This window comes from Hemicordylus capensis, chromosome 5 (genome assembly GCF_027244095.1).
Source record: "Hemicordylus capensis ecotype Gifberg chromosome 5, rHemCap1.1.pri, whole genome shotgun sequence".
NCBI classification, from domain to species: domain Eukaryota; kingdom Metazoa; phylum Chordata; class Lepidosauria; order Squamata; family Cordylidae; genus Hemicordylus; species Hemicordylus capensis.
In genome coordinates this window covers 30,001,981-30,025,371 of record NC_069661.1, presented here as the reverse complement: position 1 = coordinate 30,025,371, position 23,391 = coordinate 30,001,981, and the positions used below count along the sequence as shown (strand labels likewise).

The 23,391-nt window shown below is 42.2% G+C and overlaps 1 protein-coding gene across 1 annotated transcript in view; it reads left to right on the top strand.

Annotated features, from left to right (window-relative positions):
• STPG2 (sperm tail PG-rich repeat containing 2) overlaps nucleotides 1–23,391 on the top strand; it is a 351,852-nt gene that overhangs the window by 123,266 nt on the left and 205,195 nt on the right. The window contains exon 11 of the mRNA XM_053258361.1: nucleotides 3,111–3,276. Coding sequence (XP_053114336.1) covers nucleotides 3,111–3,276 — 166 coding nt within the window. The remainder of the gene's footprint in view (nucleotides 1–3,110; nucleotides 3,277–23,391) is intronic.

Below are 23,391 nucleotides of genomic sequence, written 5' to 3'. Positions count from 1 at the left end.
TGGGGATGAGGGGAGTTGTAGCGCAACATCATCTGGGGACTCAAGGTTGGGAACCTCTGCTCTAAGCAGGGCCACTTTTGAAGATCTCAAGGCACATGGAAAGGAAAGGAAAGATTGTGCCGTCGAGTCAGTGTCGACTCCTGGTGACCACCAAGCCATTTGGTTTTCCTGGTAGAATACAGAAGTGGTTTACCATTGCCTTTACTATACATCCCTCGCAATGTGAGATGATGCCTTTATTGTTGTCACTGTAGTGAGTATCTGCCTCCAGCACCTTCCTACATCGCTGTTGCCCGATATAGGTGATTACAAAAATATATTTACTAGGCACAGTCTGGGAAGTACTCCAGCGGGAATTTGAACTAACAGCCTCTTGCTCCCTAGGCAAGCTGCTTCCCCGCTGTGCCACCAAAGCTGAGGCACATGAAAGTATACCATTTTTGAGGACTTTAGTAAATACTGTAATATCTACTGGAGAAAGTGATCTTTGAGGTATTAAACAGCATGGAGGGATTACAGCGTAAGAAGGATGTATTTTACCCTCAATATGAGACCTGTTTATACTCATTTTATGAGTTTGGCTAATTAGCCTGGTTTTTCACAATTTCCATCTCATGCTTGTTAATAGTATATGGATACATGCAAGAGCAGGTGTACCATAGTAGCTAAAAGACTGAGCTATGAATCAGCAAGTCCCTGATTTGAATCTCAGGTCTGCTGTGAAGTCACAGGATGGGTAGTCCTCAGTGACATTTGTGCACCTGTAGTGTGGGCATAATAATACTGGCCTACCTTTCAGGGTTGTAAGGATTCCAAGGTGTTTCTAAAGTGCTTTGAACACTCTCTAAGGCTGCAATCTGTTGTGTATGTAGGCCCATTGAACTTGATGGTTCTGAGCAGACATGGATAGGATTGCACTCTAAAAGTGCTATGTGAATGCTAAGCTTTGGTTTCAGAGCATGGTCTGAAGGCACATGATGCAGCTACTTTTCAGAGTAGCACACCTATTTCCCCTCCTCCCTGGAAGAAGGGAGTGTACCTCTCAGTTCAGCTATAATGTATTAAAATGCAGAAATATCTGGCCTACAACATAGTTAGATGCCAGTTGCAAAACAATTTAGGTGCTTGAAGGGCTGACAACTCAGACATGTGACATGTATATTGAATGGTCAAATTCTGACATCTCTTCTTCTTCCAGAAACGCCTGTATGGGTGATGGGAGGAGCATGTGCTGTTGCCCATAGCAGTGACTCCTAAATATTTAGCTAGTGAGAAACACCAACTCCACTTTGTCTTTGCACCTGCTAAAACATGGAGAGCTTTTCTTTCTCAACATCTTCCTTCTCCCATGGAAAAATAAGAGAATTATACGATTGCACTGCCCAGGACATTTATGCCAATGTAAATCTAGGTGGCCAAGGTAAATCAAATGCTAGAAAGTTTCAGAGGTTTGCACATCCTTCCAAGTACCAAGCTGATGATAATGCTAGAAGTTAGGCAACCTGCCAGGATATCTACTGTGACTTATGAGTACAAAGCTACCACTTGGGAATCTAAAGGATCCTCTGGTTAATAGTGTACAGCTGTTTTGATGTAGATGCTTTCTTTATTGCGATTGGTAAGGGGCCTTACTGCCAGAGTGAAGTGTCTAGCGTATAGTCCTGTTTGTTTGAAATCCTTTTTCTTATTTTTCCTTTTCTTCCAGCATTGTGGTAAATCCCTCCTAACAACCCATATCTGGGCTATATTTTCAAAAAGAAGAAGAGTTTTTAAAAATGCAAGCATCTGAAAGTCAAATAATTTCTTTCCATACAAATATAAGTAAAAATGCTTCCAATGAAATGTTAAATGAAACTGTGTATTTGTGCTCAGAACAAACTCTTAGCTGCTGTTTTAAGGCGGTTACATTTTAAATCTGGTATTTGCAACATTTTATAGTTAGTCTAGAATTATTATCATCATTATTAATACTAATGTTTCTTTGATGTTGATTAAAATATTAATATAGCAACTTAGCAGAAAGAGTTTATAAATGATGGAAGAGTAAATGTTTTAGCTTAATTGGAAACTATTAAATTTGAAGTAAACAGGTTCATCTTGGATAATAAATTAACGCTCTTCAATTTGAATGGAATGAGAACTGTTAAATTAAGAATTGCTGAATAAGGAAAAACATTATCACTTCACACTCAGTATATAAAAGTAAATAATCACCTGTCTTTTTCAAAAGGATAAATTAAAACCCCTAATGTTAGGCTGAGCCTCCTGCTGCACTGTGTAGTAATGCATTATTGTGGTATTCTTGAGAGAATCCAGCCTCAGATGCCAGATGCTTCTCAATACCAGTTGCAGGGGAGCAACAGCAAGAGAGAGAGAGCCATGACCACACCTCTTGCCTGTGGGCTTCTCAGTGGCATCTGGTGGGCCACTGTGTGAAACAGGATGCGGGGTCTGATCCAGCAGGGCTGTTCTTATATAATGTATGCTTGCTTTATCCCTTTTTTGTGTTTCTTCCTCTTGTAATTTCATATATCTGTCTACGTCTGTGATGGGAAATGTATGCCATAAGTACTGTAAGTCTTTTAATTAGCAATTTAAAACAGTAGCTGTCACCCTGGACATTGTATGAGTAGCCTGCACATATAGCAAAATACTACCTTTACCAAATGAGGCAAGCCTGATCTTCTGTCCTTTCTGTTACTTGCAGTTCACATTCTCAAAGGTTACTACTGCCAGTTATTTAGGACACAGACGGCAGCATTATAGTGCTTAAATGGCCTTTTGGATTCTGCACAAGTGACTTGTCATTAGCCTTCAGTGTGCATCCCTTCCCTGTGTTGTGTGACCAACATAGCATGACCATGTCACCTCTAGTGATGGTGGCTGTTGCAGTATAGGAGTGTTGGCTTCTGCTAGGTTTCATGGCATACTAAACACTAGCATGTCCGCTCAAGTGAACTGGTTGTAACTCATTCTGGTGTTTGTGTGTGTGTTTTCACATATATTTGTTGCTTCTGGTTTCTCTACAATGGATCTACAATTTGCACAGCTTGTTAACACGCTTATGAAGCACTAGTCTGCTTAAATGAATGTTTTCTTTAACATTACAGGAAGCTCCCGCACCAGGTTCCTATGATGTCCATAAATCATATGAAAAATCACAGGGTAAAACCGAGTACATGCCTCCCCGAACCACAGTCGCCAAAAGGAAGCATACATCTTTTCTCAGCGGAACATTTAGGCGAGGTTTCTCTAAGACTGATATGGATATGCCAGGTATGTTGATTTCATAGATTTAGAAAGAAACTATGACTGCGAAAGATTTTAGGAGATGGGAAACTATGTAGATTGCTAGATCTTGTGATCTCTGCACTGCCACCAACAACTCTCCTTGTTGGTTGCTTAAAAAGGAGCTATATTTTTGGTATTTTGGTATTTTTCATCCATTCATGCAAAGGTCCATGGGGGTTACTTTGCTGTGCAGCACCAAATATTTAGAAACTGGTGGTGTGTACTACTTGTTCGTAAAGCAAGCTGATCAAAGTGTACATAGATATTTATTTCTTACATCTATATCTTTTCTGCCAAAATTATCTCCCAAAGTAGCTAACAACTAAAATACAATAAAATAAAAAATTGTTATAAAATACCTAAAACCAGTCTAGCAAGGAAAATACAATGGCTGACACCATCGTTTTCCATTGTGCCAGGAAGGAGGTACCATTTTTGGCAATCTCCTCTTCTTCTCTGCAGCTGCTTGTGCTTCCTGAAATAATATCCTGAGGGCTGGGGAAGATAGTTTCAGGAGGCAGAGGCACAGGCAGCTGCAAAGGGGAAGGAGAGGTTGCCAAAAATCACCCACCTTGTTGAGTTGGTGAAGGGTTAGTCTAGATGTCAGTCATTACAAACAAGAAAGAACTTTAAAGTCAGTAATAACAGTGGGAATTATTAACAGTGGCGTTATCTCTGGAGGGAAGGTTTGTGATCATGTGCGTGAAATGAATGTTCTGTGTGGTGCCTTTTTGGTTTTATAGGAGAGCCCTCAGGTATTTGAGAAGCAGAAAAGGTAATGTAGTGCATCAGATTTTATGAACTTTAGTGACATATTCTGCAATTCTTTTGCTTTATATGTTTTAAATTTTCAGGGACATAATCAGTGCTGGTAGGGCCAGTGTTTCTGTTTTCTTCTTATTGTCATTTTAGTGGGGGAATGTAGTATTATTCAAAGGCTTTTAAAATACTACCAACCTGCAGCAAATTGGGATTACTGTATTAGGCACACTGTTAATTTCCCCCCAGTTTTTTTTCTGAATTAAAAAAGGACTTAATGGCTGTATTCACATGGGGAACCAGAATTGCAGGGGCCAGAGGTTTCCTTACCATTACGTCTGAAGGAATTCAACTCTGGTCCCATACCTTCTGTGACCCAAGGTTTCACTCGAGACTCCAGTTCAAACACTCAATTTGTAATTAGCTTTGCTGCTCAAAACTGAGGTTCTATGGAGCCTCCGGTATGTTTGAATGCAGTACTGGAGGCAGCATTTGGACTGGACTGGAGTTGAGGATGGAAGTTTCTCCCTCTGTGATTGGCTGTGCGGGCTGTCCTTTGAGCAAGAAGGAAGCCCGCACAGCCAGTTCCCCCTCCTCTCTTCAGTCTCTCTCTGACTGCAGAGAGGACCCTCTCCATTCTGTCCAAATGCAGACAGGAGAGCAGTGGGGGCAGAGGGGAGGTACGGAACCACGGGTCCATGAGAATGTAGACTATATCAGGTTAGGGAATCAGCAGTTCACTTAGGCATGGTTAGCACTGCAGTTCCTATCGTTTGTAGTATTACCCGAGGTTGATACCCCAAATGTAGAATGAAACTTTGGTTTAGTTTACCAAGCTAAGCCCTGTCCCTAGTGGTATATGTTGGGGGAAACTGTTTGTCATCTTGCAAACAGAGAGCCTGGAGATGTGCGGAAACTGCCTTAACCATGGTTTGCTAAATGCAGACGTAACTGGTTGATGTTTATGTGGCTTAGAAACCCACTTCAAACTACAGTTTCTCATTCTTGGTTGAAGCTGATTCAGAGTTTAGGCATTCATTTCAAACAAAATGCTTAATCCACGATGTGCTTTTCTTAACCATAGATAAGCATCATGCTTGCATAGGCCAGAATAAAGTGTTGGTATCTTGTTGAGAGGTGGCTGTTTTAGCCAAGCTACATAATGAGGCTTTTCACATGATTGGTATGAAGCACCGTTAGGGTTAGTGTAGGAATGTGGGCTTAGCCTGCTGTCCCTGCACATGGGGAGGGAGCCATCCCTTGGTGGCCGGATAGGCTGCCCACATGATTGCCAGCTCCGTCACGGACCAGGGGTGGTGGAGATAGGGGGTGTTACCCGAAGATATATTCCAACAATTCCATCTAGCATTAACCATGATAAATACCCAGATCTAGCTTGTATTTGACTGTCCATATTTCCCCATGCCTATCTTGTATATTGGTGAGTGATAACACTTGAAAGTGATCTATATAATTATTTATTATTTAAGGCTGAGCCTCCTATAGTCCAAGTTGCCACAGTATAATCAAGTCATTTTCATTCTATATGGCAGTTTCTAACAGTTTACTTTGTTAATGGTACTATTCCCTTGGGAATTGGCAAGTACCCCGGCTATGTTTTAGGCTTGTGTGTGGGGAATTAGTGAGCTTAAAATGGAGCCGTCCACTTCAGAATAAATTTGTGCAAAGCTTCGGTCCTGAGGAGAATTGAACAGAGAGGTTAGAGTTCAAAAATAAAATCAAGTTTATTATAGGAAGAGAAATCAAGAGATACAGGAAGAAAAATAGGCAACAATATTTAACTAACAAAACTAGCAATATTTAGAGATTAAAAGGACTATGTTACAGCTCACAAGGAGGCAATTTGGCTTGAGTTTCCAAATTAAGTCCACTCAAGGCTGACTAGAGAGAAGCGATCTTTGGAGAGAACAGTCTTGGATTTTAAAGAAGCGAGAAGGAAAGGAGTGAGAGGTTTGAGAGCAGGAGTTAGCTACTACCTCACTCTGTCTGATGGGGTGTTTGGACCCTTGTGGCTCAGCCATTACCGAGAGACTTCTCTCCTCTGGGGTGGGCAGGAAGGCAGGAGCGTGAATCTGGGGATCAGGCAAGAGTCTGGGAACCAGGAAAAGTCCAAGAGGGATCTGATCTAGAAGGACCAGGATCTCGCAGCCAAGAGGGTTGTGCAGACTGGGTTAGGAAAAAGTGCTGGTCTGGAGGCAAAAAGCAAAGCAGGAGCGAGAGGCAAGGCAAGATGGAGGTGCTACTGCCAAGATGTAGCGAAAGGCAGCTGGTGCATCTGGTGAATGCAGGTTAGAGACACAGGAGGCACACCAATTGATTGAGTCTTGGTTACTTATAAGAAAAATCTTGTCCAGGGACATTTTGCTGATTGCACCTTGAAAAGGTGAACAAAAGGGACAAAGTGCAGGATGAAACATAGTCCTGTTCAAATTTGCTAGGTGTGCTTCCTTTCAGTACAAAGGCTGAAAAGGTCTAAAAGACCTGTGTAGGGTGAAACACAATGGGTGCATCAGGGTTTATCTTGTGTGGTTTTAGAATACCTGGGAGTGACTAAAATGTAAACAAGCTAGCTTTCCGTGCCCTGAGCCAACCATTAATGTGCTCTTTACTAAAGGAGATGACCTGCTACCTTCTTATCACTCCTTCCTGAGGAGGTGATATCTTGACCTGGTCTGCTGTGCCAACATAGGGAGAATATTAGGGCCAATCAGTGCAATTTCAAGAACCTCAGACTATGTTATTTATTAATAAAGATCATTCTAATAATTAGCATCAATAATAACATCATGAATAATATATACGCACAGACTGCTATCCAAAGAACTGTTTATGTGTATAAGGAAACTATGTGTGCAATACGAACCTTCTTTGTCGTTTTTGCTATTGCAGTGTCCCACAGCTGATGAGGCAAGCATCTTTTAAATCAGAACAGAGGCTTTCCTCATCAGGTATGGGAAATGCTGTATTGAGAACTGTACAACCCTGTTTTGCCATGCCTGTAATTCCCCTACCCTTGCTGGAAGGTAGGCATGTGCCCAAAATGTTTCGGAGGCCATTGTAAAGGCCTCCGAAATGTTTCAGCGCTGGGGCAGTATTCAGCGTTTTGGCACGGCGGGGGTAGTACTTTAAGGGTGGGGGAGGGTGTACTTACCCCCACCCCCGCCGCATTTCTCCCGCTGGCACTTTGTAAACTTTAAGCCCCTCGGTGCGGCAGTGTTCCTCCCTGCCGCCCCGTTCCCCCCCGTTGGCCGGAAGTTGCGAACATGCGTGTGCCTATCATGCATGCGTACGCACACCCGTCTGCCGTGCACACGCACGCATGATGAGCGCATGCGCACTCGCAACTTCCAGCCGATGTGGGAAACGGGGTGGCAGGAAGGAATGCTGCCGCCCCAAGGGGCTTAAAATTTACAGAGCGCCGGCAGGGGAAATGTGGCAGGGGGAGTGAGTACACCCTCCCCCGCCCTTAAAGTACTACCCTTGCCGGTGCCGCAGACCATTCGTGCACATCCCTACTGGAAGGATCTGTGAAGATCATTTTTTACTATGTTTAGTATCAAGGCCAAATTTACTATGTCTTAGCCATTCAAAAGTAATTGTATCCGAGCTGTTCTATTGTGGAAAATGCAAATCAGGTATCTTTGAAGTTTAGGATTGTGACTTTGTATAGTAAATTTAAAAAATCCCTTTTTGCAATGCATTTATTTTTGTTTGCAGAAAGTAAAATCTTCTATCTCCAAAGGTAAATTTGTCATGTTGCTTTAAAAACCATAGCAATGGCCACATCTGTGGCCATTGCCTGTTGGTGTGGGGATTGGAGTGGGAGACTCCTCCTGCAACAAGTTCTGACCATCACTTCAGTGGCAGAGATGTTGTGCATAGCAATGTGTCTGCAGCTAAGGATTAGTGCCCTGAGACAATTGTATTAAATAAAATTGAAGTACAGCAGTTGTGTCAGCAGATGTTCATTTGTGTTTCATTAGAATTGGAGTAACCTAATACAAAAAAAAATTACTTGCACTAATTTAATGAAAATATTATCAAATGATGTGGCTCACATTATAAAACAATCTCTTCTCATAATTAAGTTTTCTTCCAAAGCTTTGCAAATGGTTTTATGAGATACTCCCAGTTGAAATTGAATATTTCCCAATTGAAATGGAGAACCCACTGCAGATGGGTTGTAGGAGGGCAATATTGACTGTGGCCATAATAGACGGGAAGGTAGGCATGCAGGCTCTGGTGTCCTTAGAGCTGCAATGAATGTAGGTAATCGAGAAGGGGCCCAAGGCGGGACTATTCAAGGTCTCTGCTTGCCCAGGTTGCCCTCTTTCTTGGCTGACATGACAGCAGCAACCATCAGATTAAGAGAAATGTCAGGGACCACATGAGACAGAAGGGAGCATTGGAGATGTAAGTTCATGGGGGTAGCGGAGCTTTGGGAGGATAGTGCCTGCCCTTCATTTCCGTCCATCCTGCCTTTTTAATAGGTTGGCTGGTATCTGTGCGTCACAATGGAATTGTATTCCTCCTGCGGAAGGGGAAGGGTTAGCTGTCATATGTTTTAAACACCTTAGGCTTCACTGAATTGCTCTCTGGGATTCCTTGTGGAGACCTAGGGGCCATACCAATTTAATGATGATTGAAGATTTAGAGAATGCTGGAATTGTGGGTTAGGAAGAATAGCAGGGTAATCTACTACAGGTGTGTCCTATTTCACCTGGCCCTCTGTTTTGTTTGTTTGTTAGTTTTTGAGAAAAAAACCCTGTTCTTCTACATTAGTTGTTCTGTTGTTCATGGCAGCAACCTTGACTCCCATCTTTGGAACGTTTTGCATCAAATCAAATCAAATCCTGCGGTTTGTATTATCTGATTAGACCTGTTGACTTGATGAGTATGGAAGGATGCTAGACATGCTGTGAATATGGATACAGCCTGTAGAACAATCAATAGGGACCTGGGGCGGACTGTGGGATTATTTGGTATCAATCTTGGCATCCAGTTCAGTAAGTCACACCTCTTTAGGGATGATGGTATGTACCTTATGAATGAAAGGTATGCCATACTTTTCAGAGATACACAACAATGACAATTGAAAGTTATCAGAGGCAAGTGGAACAGGAGCTACTAAGCATGGCTAGTGCTCCTTGTGACACTAGCAGGTTAGGAATGAAGTGCAAGTTGGAATCGAAAATAACAATGGAGTATTGGTGAGCACTCCTTGAGCTATTACATTTACCTTGACCGAATGTCATGAAAATGCAAACGTTGTTGTTATGGGATAACTCTGTACCCCACATTGGCCAGCCTTAACGACCATGGCAGAGAGGTACACAGAAATATTTACTGTTGAAGGAGCATCCATTGCGCTTTGCTCTCCTCCTCCTTCTGTTCTCTTGCTTGATGTTCACACTTACTTGCTTTTCTGTCCTTGCTAGTAGGAAAGGGACAGTGGAGCTCATATTTTTAGGCAATGACGACTGGCTGATATGGGACTTCTTATTTTGAAATGTCAAAAGTGCAATGACTTGGCAACAGTGCCAAGGTCAAGAAGAGGCTCCCTATCTTGAGAACACGTGATAATGACTTTTTCCTCTGATCAGGGATGACACAGGTGTCAGATAACATTGTTAGGTGTCAAGAGGTAGTCATTGCTAGGTGAGATTGTTCCAAAGTTGCCATTTTGGTGAACTTTGAATGCACCCTGACCAATAGGCCACCTACAAAACATATTGAGGGGTTACACAAGGGGCAGTCATTGCTAGGTGCGAAGAGGTAGAAATGCTAAACTTTTTTTTCAAATTTGCCATTATGGTGAACTTTGAATACACCCTGACCTATAAGTCAACCAAACAAAACTTGCAGAGGCAAACCCAAGTCCTAGAAGAATATATTTCACTAAATAGTGGGTATTTTGCAAGTCAACTAACTCAGGGGTATTACTGTACTCCTACTGGGGGTATGATTGTACCCCAGCAGGTGTAGGCTTTTTGTTTAAACATGGAGGCAAAAACCATTTATGGTAATGACCTGCTTTTGGCAGGATTTGTTTAATGGGCTGTCAGTGACAATGTCCTAGATGGACAAAATTTTAGAATTAAGAAACAACAATTAATGTTTTGAGTCTCTAGGGGTACAGAAAAACCCCATGACAGCCAGTGAGGGTTAAGTGTAAGGGGTGTTCTCCCACACTTGTCCTTGTGGCTCTTCAGATTAGGGAAGCTGGCTGGGGTGGGAACCTGCTTAAGACCTACTTGCTTCATTTGTCTGGGGCTGCTTGGCCCTTGCTTCTGGCAGGCCTCCCTCAGCACCTCTCAGTGTGCTGGCTGTGAGGAACTAGAAACAGAAGGGATAGCTGTTTCAAGGCTCCGAGCTAGGGTAGGGTTGCCCAAATTGCGAGTTTTGGAGCCCCAAAAGTTCAGTGCACACACTTTGGTGGATTATCCACATAACCAGTATCCCTGCTGCAGACTGTATTTAATCAGTAAAGTTGTGGCTCATTAAAAATGCAGCACCTGTTTGTCTAGCCCAGGGCTGCACGTCTTCGGCCCTCCAGCTATTTTTGGATTACAGCTTCCATCATCCCAAGCCATAGTGGCCAATAGTCAGGTATGATAGGAGTTGTAGTCCAACATCTGCAGGAGAGCTGAAGTTGTGCAGTCCTGGTCTAGCCTTTTTACATGCGCAACCAATTGTTATATCTGAAGCCAAACGAAGAAGGCATCGGCCCAGGATCCAAAGAGCTGTTTTTGTTCATATAGGGGGCCTGCACTAGTCCAATGGAGTTGCTGACCTTTTCTCATTCGACCTCTACCTACTATATCAAGAATTGCTTTTGAAATTACCCTCAGTTTTCAAAGGCTGTTTGCTCTGTATTGTGCAAGGTGAACTGCTGTTTGAGAAATTCAAATTTCAGACTTCAATCCTATGTATACTTATGTGAGAGTGAGTCCTTCTGAATTCAGTGTGGCTTACTTCTGAGTAAACATGCATGAGATCAGTTATAATGCCTCAAAAACAAAACAAGGTTTGAATCCTAGTCAATGTAAGTTGTCAGGAGTTCCTACCCTCCCCCGTGAGACAGAGTTGTGTACCCAGCCAAACGGCAGGGTGCCACGGGAAGCCGGGGGCTCTGAACGCCAAGGCCACCCCATTAATTACCTCTCGGGAGTCAGGGGGAGCTTGGAGAGAAGTGCAACTGCTGCTGGGGGATGGGCGGGGACAGCCCAGGAGACAGCAGCTTGGTGGAGAGGGAATAGCAACGATATTAACTCCACAGCTGCAAACAGGTGCATGGATATTAAGGAAGAGTTAGAGAACAAGTCCCTTTGAGGAGCCAGGGGTTGGCTGGTCACTACACCTGCCCAGCCAGGGAAGACGGAGCAGGTTGGAAGGGGGGAAGAGTGTCTGAAATGCAGGGCTCTATTTAAGCCAGGGGCTGCCGAGGATGAGGAGATCAGCCGGGATGGGCTTGTGGGACTGTCTCCTGGGGAGGAGATCAGACCTTTTGCTCCCACTGATAGGAGAAGAAGACAGTGAATGAACTTCCCCCCTTCCCCAGCTCTGAGGCCGTGCCCGCGCCTAGAATTGGTGCTGGAGGGCAGAAGGTTTACCTTGGAGAATTCCTTGCCCCAGGAATGCTGACGTAAGGGGAAAAAAGTTTTCTTGGGATGTTCACTCATGTTTAAAAAATGTGAGATGACTGTGAAAAATATATAGTCAACAACAGAGGCAACCCTGCATTAGAAATTAGTGCTTTCTTAGAGATCTCATTCATCATTATCTCTGCAACTTTGTACTTCGTAGGTGATATGAGTCAGACTACTTTTCATGTATTTGATGTTTAACAAATAATTAGTAATAATGTGGAGCAGTGCCCTTCACCATAATTCATTCATTGCCTTAGTTACAAAAGCAACTGTTTGAATCACCATCCCAAATTCATTATGTTTCTTGGCACATTCCCACAGGAAATTACTTTAGGTAACAAATAGAATTTATCTTCAAAATTAATTGGACAGATCACATGAAGGTAGTTGTGTCCACTTTTTCTATGACTTCGCCCAGTGCCTTTTTATATAAAAGTCACTGCAGTGTGAAAACTAATTATTTCTTCTATTTGCTTGTTGGCTTGTAATGTTGCATTCCAAAAGAGTTGGAAGTCTTTAAATCAGGGCTTTCTCAGGCCACTCAGTAAGAGTAAGCAGCTCAAATTCACAAGTTCTCTTTTAGTTTTCCCTTTCTCCCTCAGTTATAAATTTAAAATGTGTTTACATTATCAAATGGCATGGGATTAACTGCACTCTCAGATAATTCAGCACCAAAAACTGTGGAATGTGGCCACTTACAAACCAGTGTCACAACAAAATGGCCTTATTAGGTGAGGGCAAAGTTGCTCTTAGATACAGATGTGTTAAAGCAAAAAATGACTGTATAGTATAGCATGTTCTGTCTCAAAAGTATCAGTTTATGAACATGCTTTTTTTTTGCATGAGCAGTATAAGTTTAGAAGTATGGGGATGCCCAACAAATGATGGAAATGAATATGGAAATGTGCCCCCAAAAGCCTATGCATAAAGTGGACAGGTGGTTTTTTTGTTTGCTTTGCCTTTTCCGCTACTCTTTGAGGAGAATACTTCTTCTTCAGGACTTCCACTTTAACCCAGTTGCATGTCTAAGTAGTAACTGTTGCTAAATTTAGGCCATTGACAATTTTAACATTGTCGGCCTGCAGCCGACAATGTGTTTCAGGAAAGCCATTACAGTGAGGGAAATAAGTATTTGATCCCCTGCTGATTTTGTCCGTTTGCCCTCTGACACAGAAATGACCAGGCTATAATTGGAATGGTAGGTTTATTGTAGCTGTGAGAGACAGAATAACAACAAACAAACCCTCAAAAGCCCAGTGCCCAAAAGTCAGCAATGGATTTGCATTGTAGTGAGGGAAATAAGTATTCGATCCCTTCACAAAAGATGTCTTAGTACTTGGTGGCAAAACCCTTGTTGGCAATCACAGAGGTCAGACGTTTCTTGTAGTCGGCCACCAGGTTTGCACACAACCCAGGAGGGATGTTGTCCCACTCCTCTTTGCAGATCCTCTCCAAGTCAGAAAGGTTTCGAGGCTGATGTTTGGCAACCCAAACCTTCAGCTCCCTCCACAGATTTTCTATGGGATTAAGGTCTGGAGACTGGCTGGGCCACTCCAGGACCTTCATGTGCTTCTTCTTGAGCCACTCCTTTGTTGCCTTGGCTGTGTGTTTTGGGTCATTGTCATGCTGGAATACCCATCCACGACCCATTCTCAATGCCCTGGCTGAGGGAAGGAGGTGCTCACCCAAGATCTGACGGTACATGGTCCCGTCCATCGTCCCTTCGATGCGGTGAAGGTGTCCTGTCCCCTTAGCAGAAAAACACCCCCAAAGCATAATGTGTCCACCTCCATGTTTGACGTTGGGGATGGTGTTCTTGGGCTCATAGGCAGCATTCCTCCTCCTCCGCACACGGCGAGTTGAGTTGATGCCAAAGAGCTCGATTTTGGTTTCATCTGACCACAACACTTTCACCCAGTTCTCCTCTGGATCATTCAGATGTGCACTGGCAAACTGCAGACGGGCCTGTACATCTGCTGCCTTGAGCAGGGGGACCTTGCGGACACTGCAAGATTTCAGTCCTTCACGGCGTAGTGTGTTACCAATTGTTTTCTTGGTGACTATGGTTCCAGCTGCCCTGAGATCATTGACAAGTTCCCCCCGTGTAGTTCTGGGCTGCTTTGTCACCGTTCTCATGATCATTGCAACTCCACGAGGTGAGATCTTGCATGGAGCCCCAGACCGAGGGAGATTGACAGTTATTTTGTGTTTCTTCCATTTGCGAGTTATCGTGCCAAGTGTAGTCACCTCTCACCAAGCTGCTTGGCGATAGTCTTGTAGCCCAGTTCAGCCTTGTGCAGGTCTACAACCTTGTCCCTGACATCCTTTGACAGCTCTTTGGTCTTGGGCATGGTGGTGAGTTTGGAAGCTGAGTGATTGCTTGCTTCTATGGACAGGTGTCTTTTATACAGGTACTGTAACAAGCTGGGATTAGGAGCACTCCCTTACAGAGGGTGTTCCTCATCTCAGCTCGTTACCTGCATATAGTGAAAAGACACCTGGGAGCCTGAAATCTTGCTGGTTGATAGGGGATCGAATACTTATTTCCCTCACTGCAATGCAAATCCATCGCTGACTTTTGGGCACTGGGCTTTTGAGGGTTTGTTTGTTGTTATTCTGTCTCTCACAGCTACAATAAACCTACCATTCCAATTATAGCCTGGTCATTTCTGTGTCAGAGGGCAAACGGACAAAATCAGTAGGGGATCAAATACTTATTTCCCTCACTGTATATGAAAGTGAGCAGAGCACACAGCTGGTGCATCTCATTTTGTGCACATTCTGTGAAACAGCGAGAAGAGTCTTCATGTGCCATGTATCTCCGGACCTACAACATTCCAAGAATGAAGTGAAATTTGTCCCAGTTTCTGTTGCTTGGAAGAATTAAGCATTTAGGAGTAGATAAATTGATTGATTATAACCAAGATGGATACTTATTAGCAGAATTGTTGAACAGTTTTGCATTTGCTCAAAGAAATGATGCAGCTCAAGAATACCATCCAGAAGGCTAGTGGATCAGCATCCTGAAAGACTTTACCAGTTTGTGTGGTCCTGGTACTGTTTATGATAAATTTGATTTAGTAAACTAACTTTATAGCCCACACTCTGTGTCTACATATACTTACTGGCAACCTTTCCTTCACTCAAAAATCTTAGTGAAGTTGTATTGGCTTCCACTTGTCTCTGTCAAACCCCACTGTCATTCCTGTCCTAGTTTGCCATGTTGATATGCATATAAATGGCTGGTCCCTTTCTGAGACTCTCTTGCTTGCCTTTTTCATTATTTTTCACCTCACAGTATATTGATTAGCACTCATTTCTTACTGAGTGGTGGTCATGTAGTTATGCCCTGCAGCTTTTCCCAGACTCTTAATAGGCAAGAGATATGCCACTGGGAAGCTCAGAATGGCGCAGAGGTTCAGCATGTTGGCTTTGTTCTGCCTGAAACCTTCCAGCTATGCGAACTCTTGTCAAATGGAAGATCCCTCAGCACATATGAAGGGGCCCGTCCCTAGTGGTCTCTAGGAAACCTTCTGATATTGGAATGCTTGTCCCTGCTGTGAAATGGAAAATGGCACAAATGGTTGAGAAAAGAGGCATGGCTGGCAATGTCACAAAGGTTCTGAAACATGAATACCCAGCCTGACCTGTGGCTTTTGTTTCTGTAGTTCATAGGAGATTCTAGAAAGATTCAAAATATCTTTTATTTAGATGAGGGTTCCCAATCTTGGGACCCCAGAAACAACTGGACTACGGCTTCCATCATTCCCAGGCACAATGACTGAAGACCATTGTGACTGGTAAAGTAAAGTGTGCTGTCAAGTCGATTTCGACTCCTGGTGCCCACAGAGCCCTGTGGTTTTCTTTGGTAGAATACAGGAGGGGTTTTGCATTGTCTCCTCCCACGCAGTATGAGATGATGCCTTTCAGGATCTTCCTATATTACTGCTGCCCAATATAGTACCAGCGGGGATTCGAACCGGCAACCTTCTGCTTGTTAGTCAAGCCTTTCCCCGCTGTGCCATTAGGTGGCCCGTTGTGACTGGAGATGATTGAAATTGTCGTCTAACGGCAGGTGGAGACCCAAGGTTGCAAACCCCTGATTTCAGACCTCTTACTTTGGCAAACCTACTGTCCAGCTTCCTTCTGGGAAACTTGGTCTGGTCTTCTACAGACTCCAAGTGTATTCTGCATTATTTTATTATTTCAGAAACATTTTGTAAGTATTTATAATTGTGGCAAGCAGCTTTGATAAAGAGGCAGATTAGAAATGATTAAATATATAAACTAAAAATTGCATGCAGACTGTAACCCCTACTAACTGAGCAAAGAGACACCTTTTTCAGTGGCGATTCTCTTATATTTAGCAAGAGGAGAGGAAATTGGCCCTATCCAACCCCAGTACAGCAACCCTCCCGTGGCTGTTGCTGGTGTCTGCTTTGTACTACTGTTTAACAGGGGACCAATGCATTATTTATGTATTATTTATTTTACTATGTAAACCACTTTGAGAACTTTGGTTGAAGAGTGGTAAATAAATATTTGTAGTGGTAGAATACTTGTAGTGCTTAAAACATTACACACCCTTTGAAGTGTATTGGTGATTAGCAGTGCTTTGGTTCTCAGGGCACCCTGTCCCCCTGTTATTATACCCATAAGGTTTCAATATTAGGGTGAAGGATGGGATTTGGCCACTGCTCATATTGTCCTCTGCTGCTGTTCCTTGTGGCTTCCTTTGCCTTGCTTCTCTCTCAGGAATTGGGGTGTTCTGCCATTCTTCCTCTTCCTTGGTCTCCCTTCCTAAACTTTCAAGTACTGGGAACTTCAACAATCATGCAGTTATGTAAGCAATGCTCCAGAACTGAGCTTAAGGTCCCATGAGACCTCGCCTGCCAGCGATCCCAGTTTCATTGTAATAGCAATGCAGCTTGACTAGTCTTCATTAGAGTGAATAGTGGGTATGTCCTTCTCTCACCTGCCTCTTTGTTCCAACCCATCTTGGTCTTCCCCCAGGGACTCTACTTTGACTACCAAGTTGAGTAAGGAAGGGACTCCAACAACAATGTTAAATGTATCATTTCCCCTCTCCCCAACCACCAATTAGTCTGCCTAGCTTGTATTGTCTACACTGACTGTCAGTGGCTCATAAGTACATAAGAATAGCCCTGTTGGATCAGGCCCAAGACCTATCTAGTCCAGCATCCTGTTTCACACAGTGGCCCACCAGATGCCCCTGAGAAGCTCACAGACAAGAGGTGAGAACATTTTGAATTGGGAATCAAATTTGCAAAACAGTCTGCTAAAATGTTTTGACACTAAATAACAAAATTTTGAAAATTTAAAACTAAATCAGCAAGGATATAAATTCAGGTCAGGTCTAGATTTTGGGCTAATTGGGTCTCCCACAATGTCATTATACTAGTTCAACTGATTTCTTCTGAAGCTGTTTTTAAATCTTTTGATACTTAGAGAGCCGAGTTTGATTTATCTTTAAATGATAGGTGGCAGTTTATTCAGCTAAAACATTTACAATCATGACTTTTTGGTCCTGATGTGATTGCAGCTCCAGAAATTCCATTTCTATTATTAGACCTGGAATATATATTAGATGCACCTAAGCCTTTAACCTTCCTCTGTCAGAAACTTAAAGATATTGATAAGATTGATATTGATTATATTTGAGATCTTTGGGGAAATGGTCTTGAATACCCTATCTTATTAAATCAATGGCAGGTTGCTTTGAAGGCAGTGAGATGTGCCTCTTTGGATCTTGAATGACTGAAACAAAGTGTCAGATTGTGCCCTTTTTAGCTTATATGTATTTTAGCTACTCTGTTTGTGCTTTATAGCATATTTTAAACATTTTGTATTTTTTAGATTCCTCCCATCTCAGCCTTATCTGCTATATCAATCTTAGTCTCCGTGGTACTGTAGCATCCCCCCCCCTTTTATGTAGCATTTATTGTATAGTATTACTGTTTTATAACCTGTGCTGGTCTATGACCGTAATAAAGATTGATTGATTGATCTTGAATGAGGCTAATACAACAGAAACTCTTATTCTGTGTTTATTGGACACATCAGGGAATGTTTAACAACAGATGGTTACAGACTTCTAGACGTTGGAAGTGCAATCTCAGTGAGGGTACATTTACTCATGTGATTTTTCCCCCTCTGGTTATTGGCCATTTTGGCTTGAAATCCATAAGATTGTTAGCATTATAAAGTAGCAATCAGTGCCTGTCAAGGACGTTCATGTTTTTTTGGGAGTGTATCTCTAGCATATGGAATCTAGCATTACATCAAGAATTGTGGATTCTTTGTGCTTGGGGGTTGCCAAAAGAATGATATTACAGCACTGGAAAGACAAATCTACTCCTAAACTGCTACTTTGAATAAATGACACGTGTTCCTTGTCAGCATTTGAACCGCCCAACTGAAAGGTAAAAAATTTTCAGCTACTGTACTTGGTCGCATTTTAATGAATTGTTTATGCTTTGAAAACTCTGTGTGTGTGTGTGTGTGTGTGTGTGTAGATAGATAGATAGATAGATTGCCATCAAGCCGGTGTTAACTCTTAGAGATCACATAGATTGATTTTATCCAGGATGATCTGTCTTCAACTTGGCCTTTAAGGTTTCTCAGTGGTGCATTCATTGCTGTTGTAATTGAGTTCATCCACCTTGCTGCTGGTCGTCCTCTTCTTTCCTTTCCTTCAACTTTTCCCACCATTATGGACTTCTCAAGGGAGCTGGGACTTCGCATAATGTGCCCGAAGTATGATAGTTTGAACCTGGTCATTTGTTCCTCGAGTGAAAATTTGGATTGATTTGTTCTATGATCCATTTGTTTGTTTTCCTGGCTGTCCATGGTATCCTCAAAAGTCTTCTCCATCACCAAAGTTCAAGTGTCAATACTTTTTTTGTCTTTCTTCTTCAAAGTCCAGCATTCGCATTCGTAGAGTGTCACAGGAAAAACCATTTTCTGAACTATTATAATCTTTGTAGGTATAAACATGTCACGGCATTTAATATCCTTTCCAAGACCTTCATTGCAACCCTACCAAGTGCTAGTCTGTGGCATGGTTCTTGAATGCTGGATCCTTTACTGTTGATAAAGGTAAAGTGTGCCATCAAGTTGATTTCTGCTCCTCGCACCCACAGACCCTTGTGGTTTTATTTTGGTAGAATACAAGAGGGGTTTACCATTGCCTCCTCCTGCGCAGTATGAGATGATGTCTTTTAGCATCTTCCTATATTACTGCTGCTCGATATAGTACCAGCGGGGATTCGAACCGGCAACCTTCTGCTTGTTAGTCAAGCATTTTCCCGCTGCGCCATTAGGTGGCTTTACTGTTGATTGTCGATCCTAAAAGTTAGAAGCTATCCACCACTTCAGTGTCTTCATTATTAATTCTGAGGCTAGTTGCTGTACTCATTGCCGTTAGTTTATTCTTCTTTACATTTAGTTGTAGTCCAGTTTTTTCACTGTGCTCCTTGACTTTCATTACTAGAGCTTGCAGATCATCCACATTCTCAGCAGTCAGAGTGGTGTCATCAGCATAGTACAGGTTATTGATGTTTCTTCCTCCAACTTTAAAACCACGCTCTTCTTCTTCCAATCCAGTTTCTCTCAGTATACGTTCAGCATATACATTGAATAAATAAGGAGAAAATATTTAGCCTTGTCTTACCCCTTTGCCAGTCTGGAATCAGTTGGTTTCACTATGTTCCATCTGGACTGTGGCTTCCTGTCTCCTGTGTATAGGTTTCTCAATGCTCTGGGACGGCCATTTTCCTAAGGATAGTCCACAACTTGACATGGTCGATGCAATTGAAAGCTTTTCCGTAGTCAATAAAGCACATATTGACTTCTTTCTGGTATTCTTTGGCTTTCTCATTTATCCAGCGTGCATCAGCAAGGATGTCTCTTGTTCCCCGGCCTTTTCTGAAACCAGCTTTAACACCCGGCATTTCCCTTTCCATTTAGGGCTCTAATCTGCGTTGGATGATCCTGAACATTATTTTGCTAGCATGTGAAATTAAGGATATTGTGCGATGGTTTGCACAATCTGTTGCACAATCAATTTATCCAGTGTGGATCAGCAAGGATGTCTCTTGTTCCCCGGCCTTTTCTGAAACCAGCTTGAACATCCGGCATTTCCCTTTCCATGTAGGGCTCTAATCTGCGTTGGATGATCCTGAACATTATTTTGCTAGCATGTGAAATTAAGGATACTGTGCGATGGTTTGCACAATCTTCTCCTTTCTTTGGTATGTGTATGTAGACTGACCTCTTCCAATCTATTGGCTATTGTGTCATTCTCCAAATTTGCTGGCATAGTTTGGTTAGAGCCTTGACTGATTCTTCTTCTGTTGCCTGCCATATTTTTGTAGCTATTCCATCAATTCATGTAGCCTTCTGACTTTGTAATCACTGCAGCGCTAATCTAACTTCATGTTCCTGTACTAGCGGTTCTTGCAAGTAGGGAATATCTTCTAGAGTATCTGGGATGTTGATGTCCCTGCTGTACAGATTTTCAGTATACTCCTTCCATCTCTGTTTGATCTTCTCTGAATCAGTCTCTATCTGTCCTTTGGCATCCCTTAACATACCAATTTGAGGTTGGAACCTCCTTCTGAGTTCAGAGATCTTTTGGAAAACTTTCCTTGTTTTTCTGTGTTTATTTCCATCCTCAAGGTCTTTACAGCTGTCATTGTAGTACTGCTCCTTATCTCTTCTAACAGCTTTCTGAAATTCCCTATCAAGTTCCTTCCTGAGGTCTTTACTTTGGCTTCTCTCCTCTTCTTGGCATTTTCAACTGTCTGTTCTGACATTAATTGTGCTTTCTTCTGATCTCCTTAGAAGAAAGTCTCTCCTCCCCCTTCCCTTCCCCCCATAGGTAGATTGTATGTTATTATGTTAAAGTTATGTTCAAGAGATCTTTCCTTTTTCCCTTTTCTTCTCTCCCCCCCCACTTTCTGTTGTAATATTATTGTAATGAAAAGGAAATAATAATAATAATAATAATGCTGCACAAGAACAGGCACTAAGAACAAATACAATAAGAGCAAAAGTTGAAAAATCAACAACAAGCAGCAAGTGCTGCCTTTGTAAAGAAGCAGATGAAACCATGGACCACATAATCAGCTGTTGTAAAGAGATCGCACAGACTGACTACAAACAAAGGCATGACAAGGTAGCAGGGATGATACACTGGAACATCTGCAAAAAATACAAGCTACCTGTAGCCAAAAATTGGTGGGACCATAAAACTGAAAAAGTGGTAGAAAATGAAGATGTAAAAATATAATGGGACTTCCGACTACCAACAGACAAACATCTGCCACACAGTACACCAGATATAACTGTAGTCAAGAAGAAAGAAAAACAAGTTAAAATAATCGACATAGCAATACCAGGGGATAGCAGAATAGAAGAAAAAGAAATAGAAAAAATCACCAAATACAAAGATCTACAAATTGAAATTGAAAGGCTGTGGCAGAAAAAGACCAAAATAATCCCAGTAGTAATTGGCCCCCTAGGTGCAATTCCAAAACACCTTGTAGAGCACCTCAACACCATAGGAGCCACAGAAATCACCATCAGCCAATTACAAAAAGCAACTTTACTGGGAACAGCCTATATTCTGCGATGATATCTATCATAACAACAAGAACAATATTGATAATAAAATTCAGCCATCCTAGGTCCTTGGGAAGGTCTGGATAAAATAAACCAGTCAATAGCACCTGTCTGACTGTGCAAACAACAACAACAAGAAACAAACAAACAAACAAACAAATAAATACTTCAGGTCAGGTCTAGATAGTGAACCATCACTATAAAGTTCCGCAAGGGGTAAACAGAGTGTGGAGGTCAGGACTTTTCAAAACAAGGAAATATGTATTTATTAATAGATAACACAATACAGGCAAATCTCATTATCCGCAGATCCATCATCTGCAGTTGAGTGAATGACACCTGACCTCTGCATTTACAGGGGAAAACGGCATGCAAAGGGTTAAGACTTACATATCTGTGGGTTGGGGGTGGCTGGAAATAACCTTGGTGGTATTTTCCAGACTCCATTTTAAGAAATGGTGCTATTTTGTGGCTCTTCTGCAAAGAAGAAAGGTTTTTATTCTGTGAGTTTTCATGGTTTTCATGGTTGTGAGGCATCTCATGGTTTGGGGATGCATTGCTGGGCACAAGGTGACCTCGTGGTAACAGTAATTACTTTCAGGGATTTTTTGCTGGGTTTTGATGTGTGTTCCCCCACCTTTTTTTTAAATCGGGGAACCTAATCCCCTGTTTTCCATAGGCACAATGCCTTGTTACTTGCAGTTTTGTTACTCACTGTGGTAGGAGAGGAATCAAACCCTCGTGAGGTATACCTGTAATCAAATATTTGATATTACCTGCTAAAGTAGGTGTAACAGATTTGATTTGAAGGCTGTTAAAAGCAGTTGATACCTCTCCTATGGAAAAAAAGATGAAAAATGTCAAAAGGGGAGATCTGACTTCCATATTGTACTAAGGCTATTGATGGACTAGAATTGCTTCCTAGGCTGCTGGGCTGGTATCTATTCCAAAGCAGTGCAGTTATTTCTGGGTGTTTGGCAGGCACTTTATTTCTAAGATTATAAGCAGGGCTTGAGCATGGGGTGTGCTGTAAGCCGGGTCCAAGATGCAGGGTGGGGGTGTGCACTCAGCTGGGAATTCCAGAGGAGTCCTGGACAGAATGTCTGCCGATGCACCCATTTCTGGAAGAACATTTATCTCAGGGGGTTCCGGTAAATTATAGGGGCTGAAATAATATACACAAAGGAAGGGGAGGCTTCTGAATGTAGGCTTTCTGGATGACAAAAGACAAGGGGTATATATGTGAATACTCTATGGGAAAGGTTACAGGAACTAAATGATTGAGCAGTACTTGCTTGGTCTGGACACAAAGTTGATAGGGCTTTGAGTGTGCCAATTCATTTACAAGTAAGGGATCGTTCTGTTGCATTAGGGTGGAGTCAGATTGGTCTTTTCAGATACATGACACATCTGAGCGCCATAGAGGATTGGCCATTGCCCAAAGCATTTCTGTATAAATGCATTCATAATCACTTCCAGGCTTTAATTATAGGTTGAGAGGGATGGTGTGGATCACATAACCCGGAAAGCAGTTCTATATATAGCTATAGCTATAAATCCAAGCGTGCGCGCGCGCGCGCACACACACACACACACACACACACACATATCAAGACACCTGTTGAAGATCTTGAGTGTAACTTGGGTTAGAGGGCAAGGGACAATCAGAAGCCAATTAATATGATTATCATTAAGAACATTTACATACCTCTTTTCAATTAAAAATGTACTAAAGTGAAAAGCAGTAAAATAATGGTCCCTTTCCCAAAAGGAATCACAACTTTTTTTAAAAAAAGAGAGAGAAAGAAGGGAGAAACGCCATCAAACAGCCATTGGACAATTTATTGTGCTGAGATGAATAGAAATTATTGCTTTCCCCCTTCTAAATGTAAGAGAACTACCACTCAAAAGGGGCCTCTTTGCCAGTTACCAGAGCAACAAAGAGAAGTTACCAAAAACCATTTTGTGCAAATTACAAATTAACTTAGTGTTTGAAATTATCCTCAAAACAGTCTGCCTTTTGACT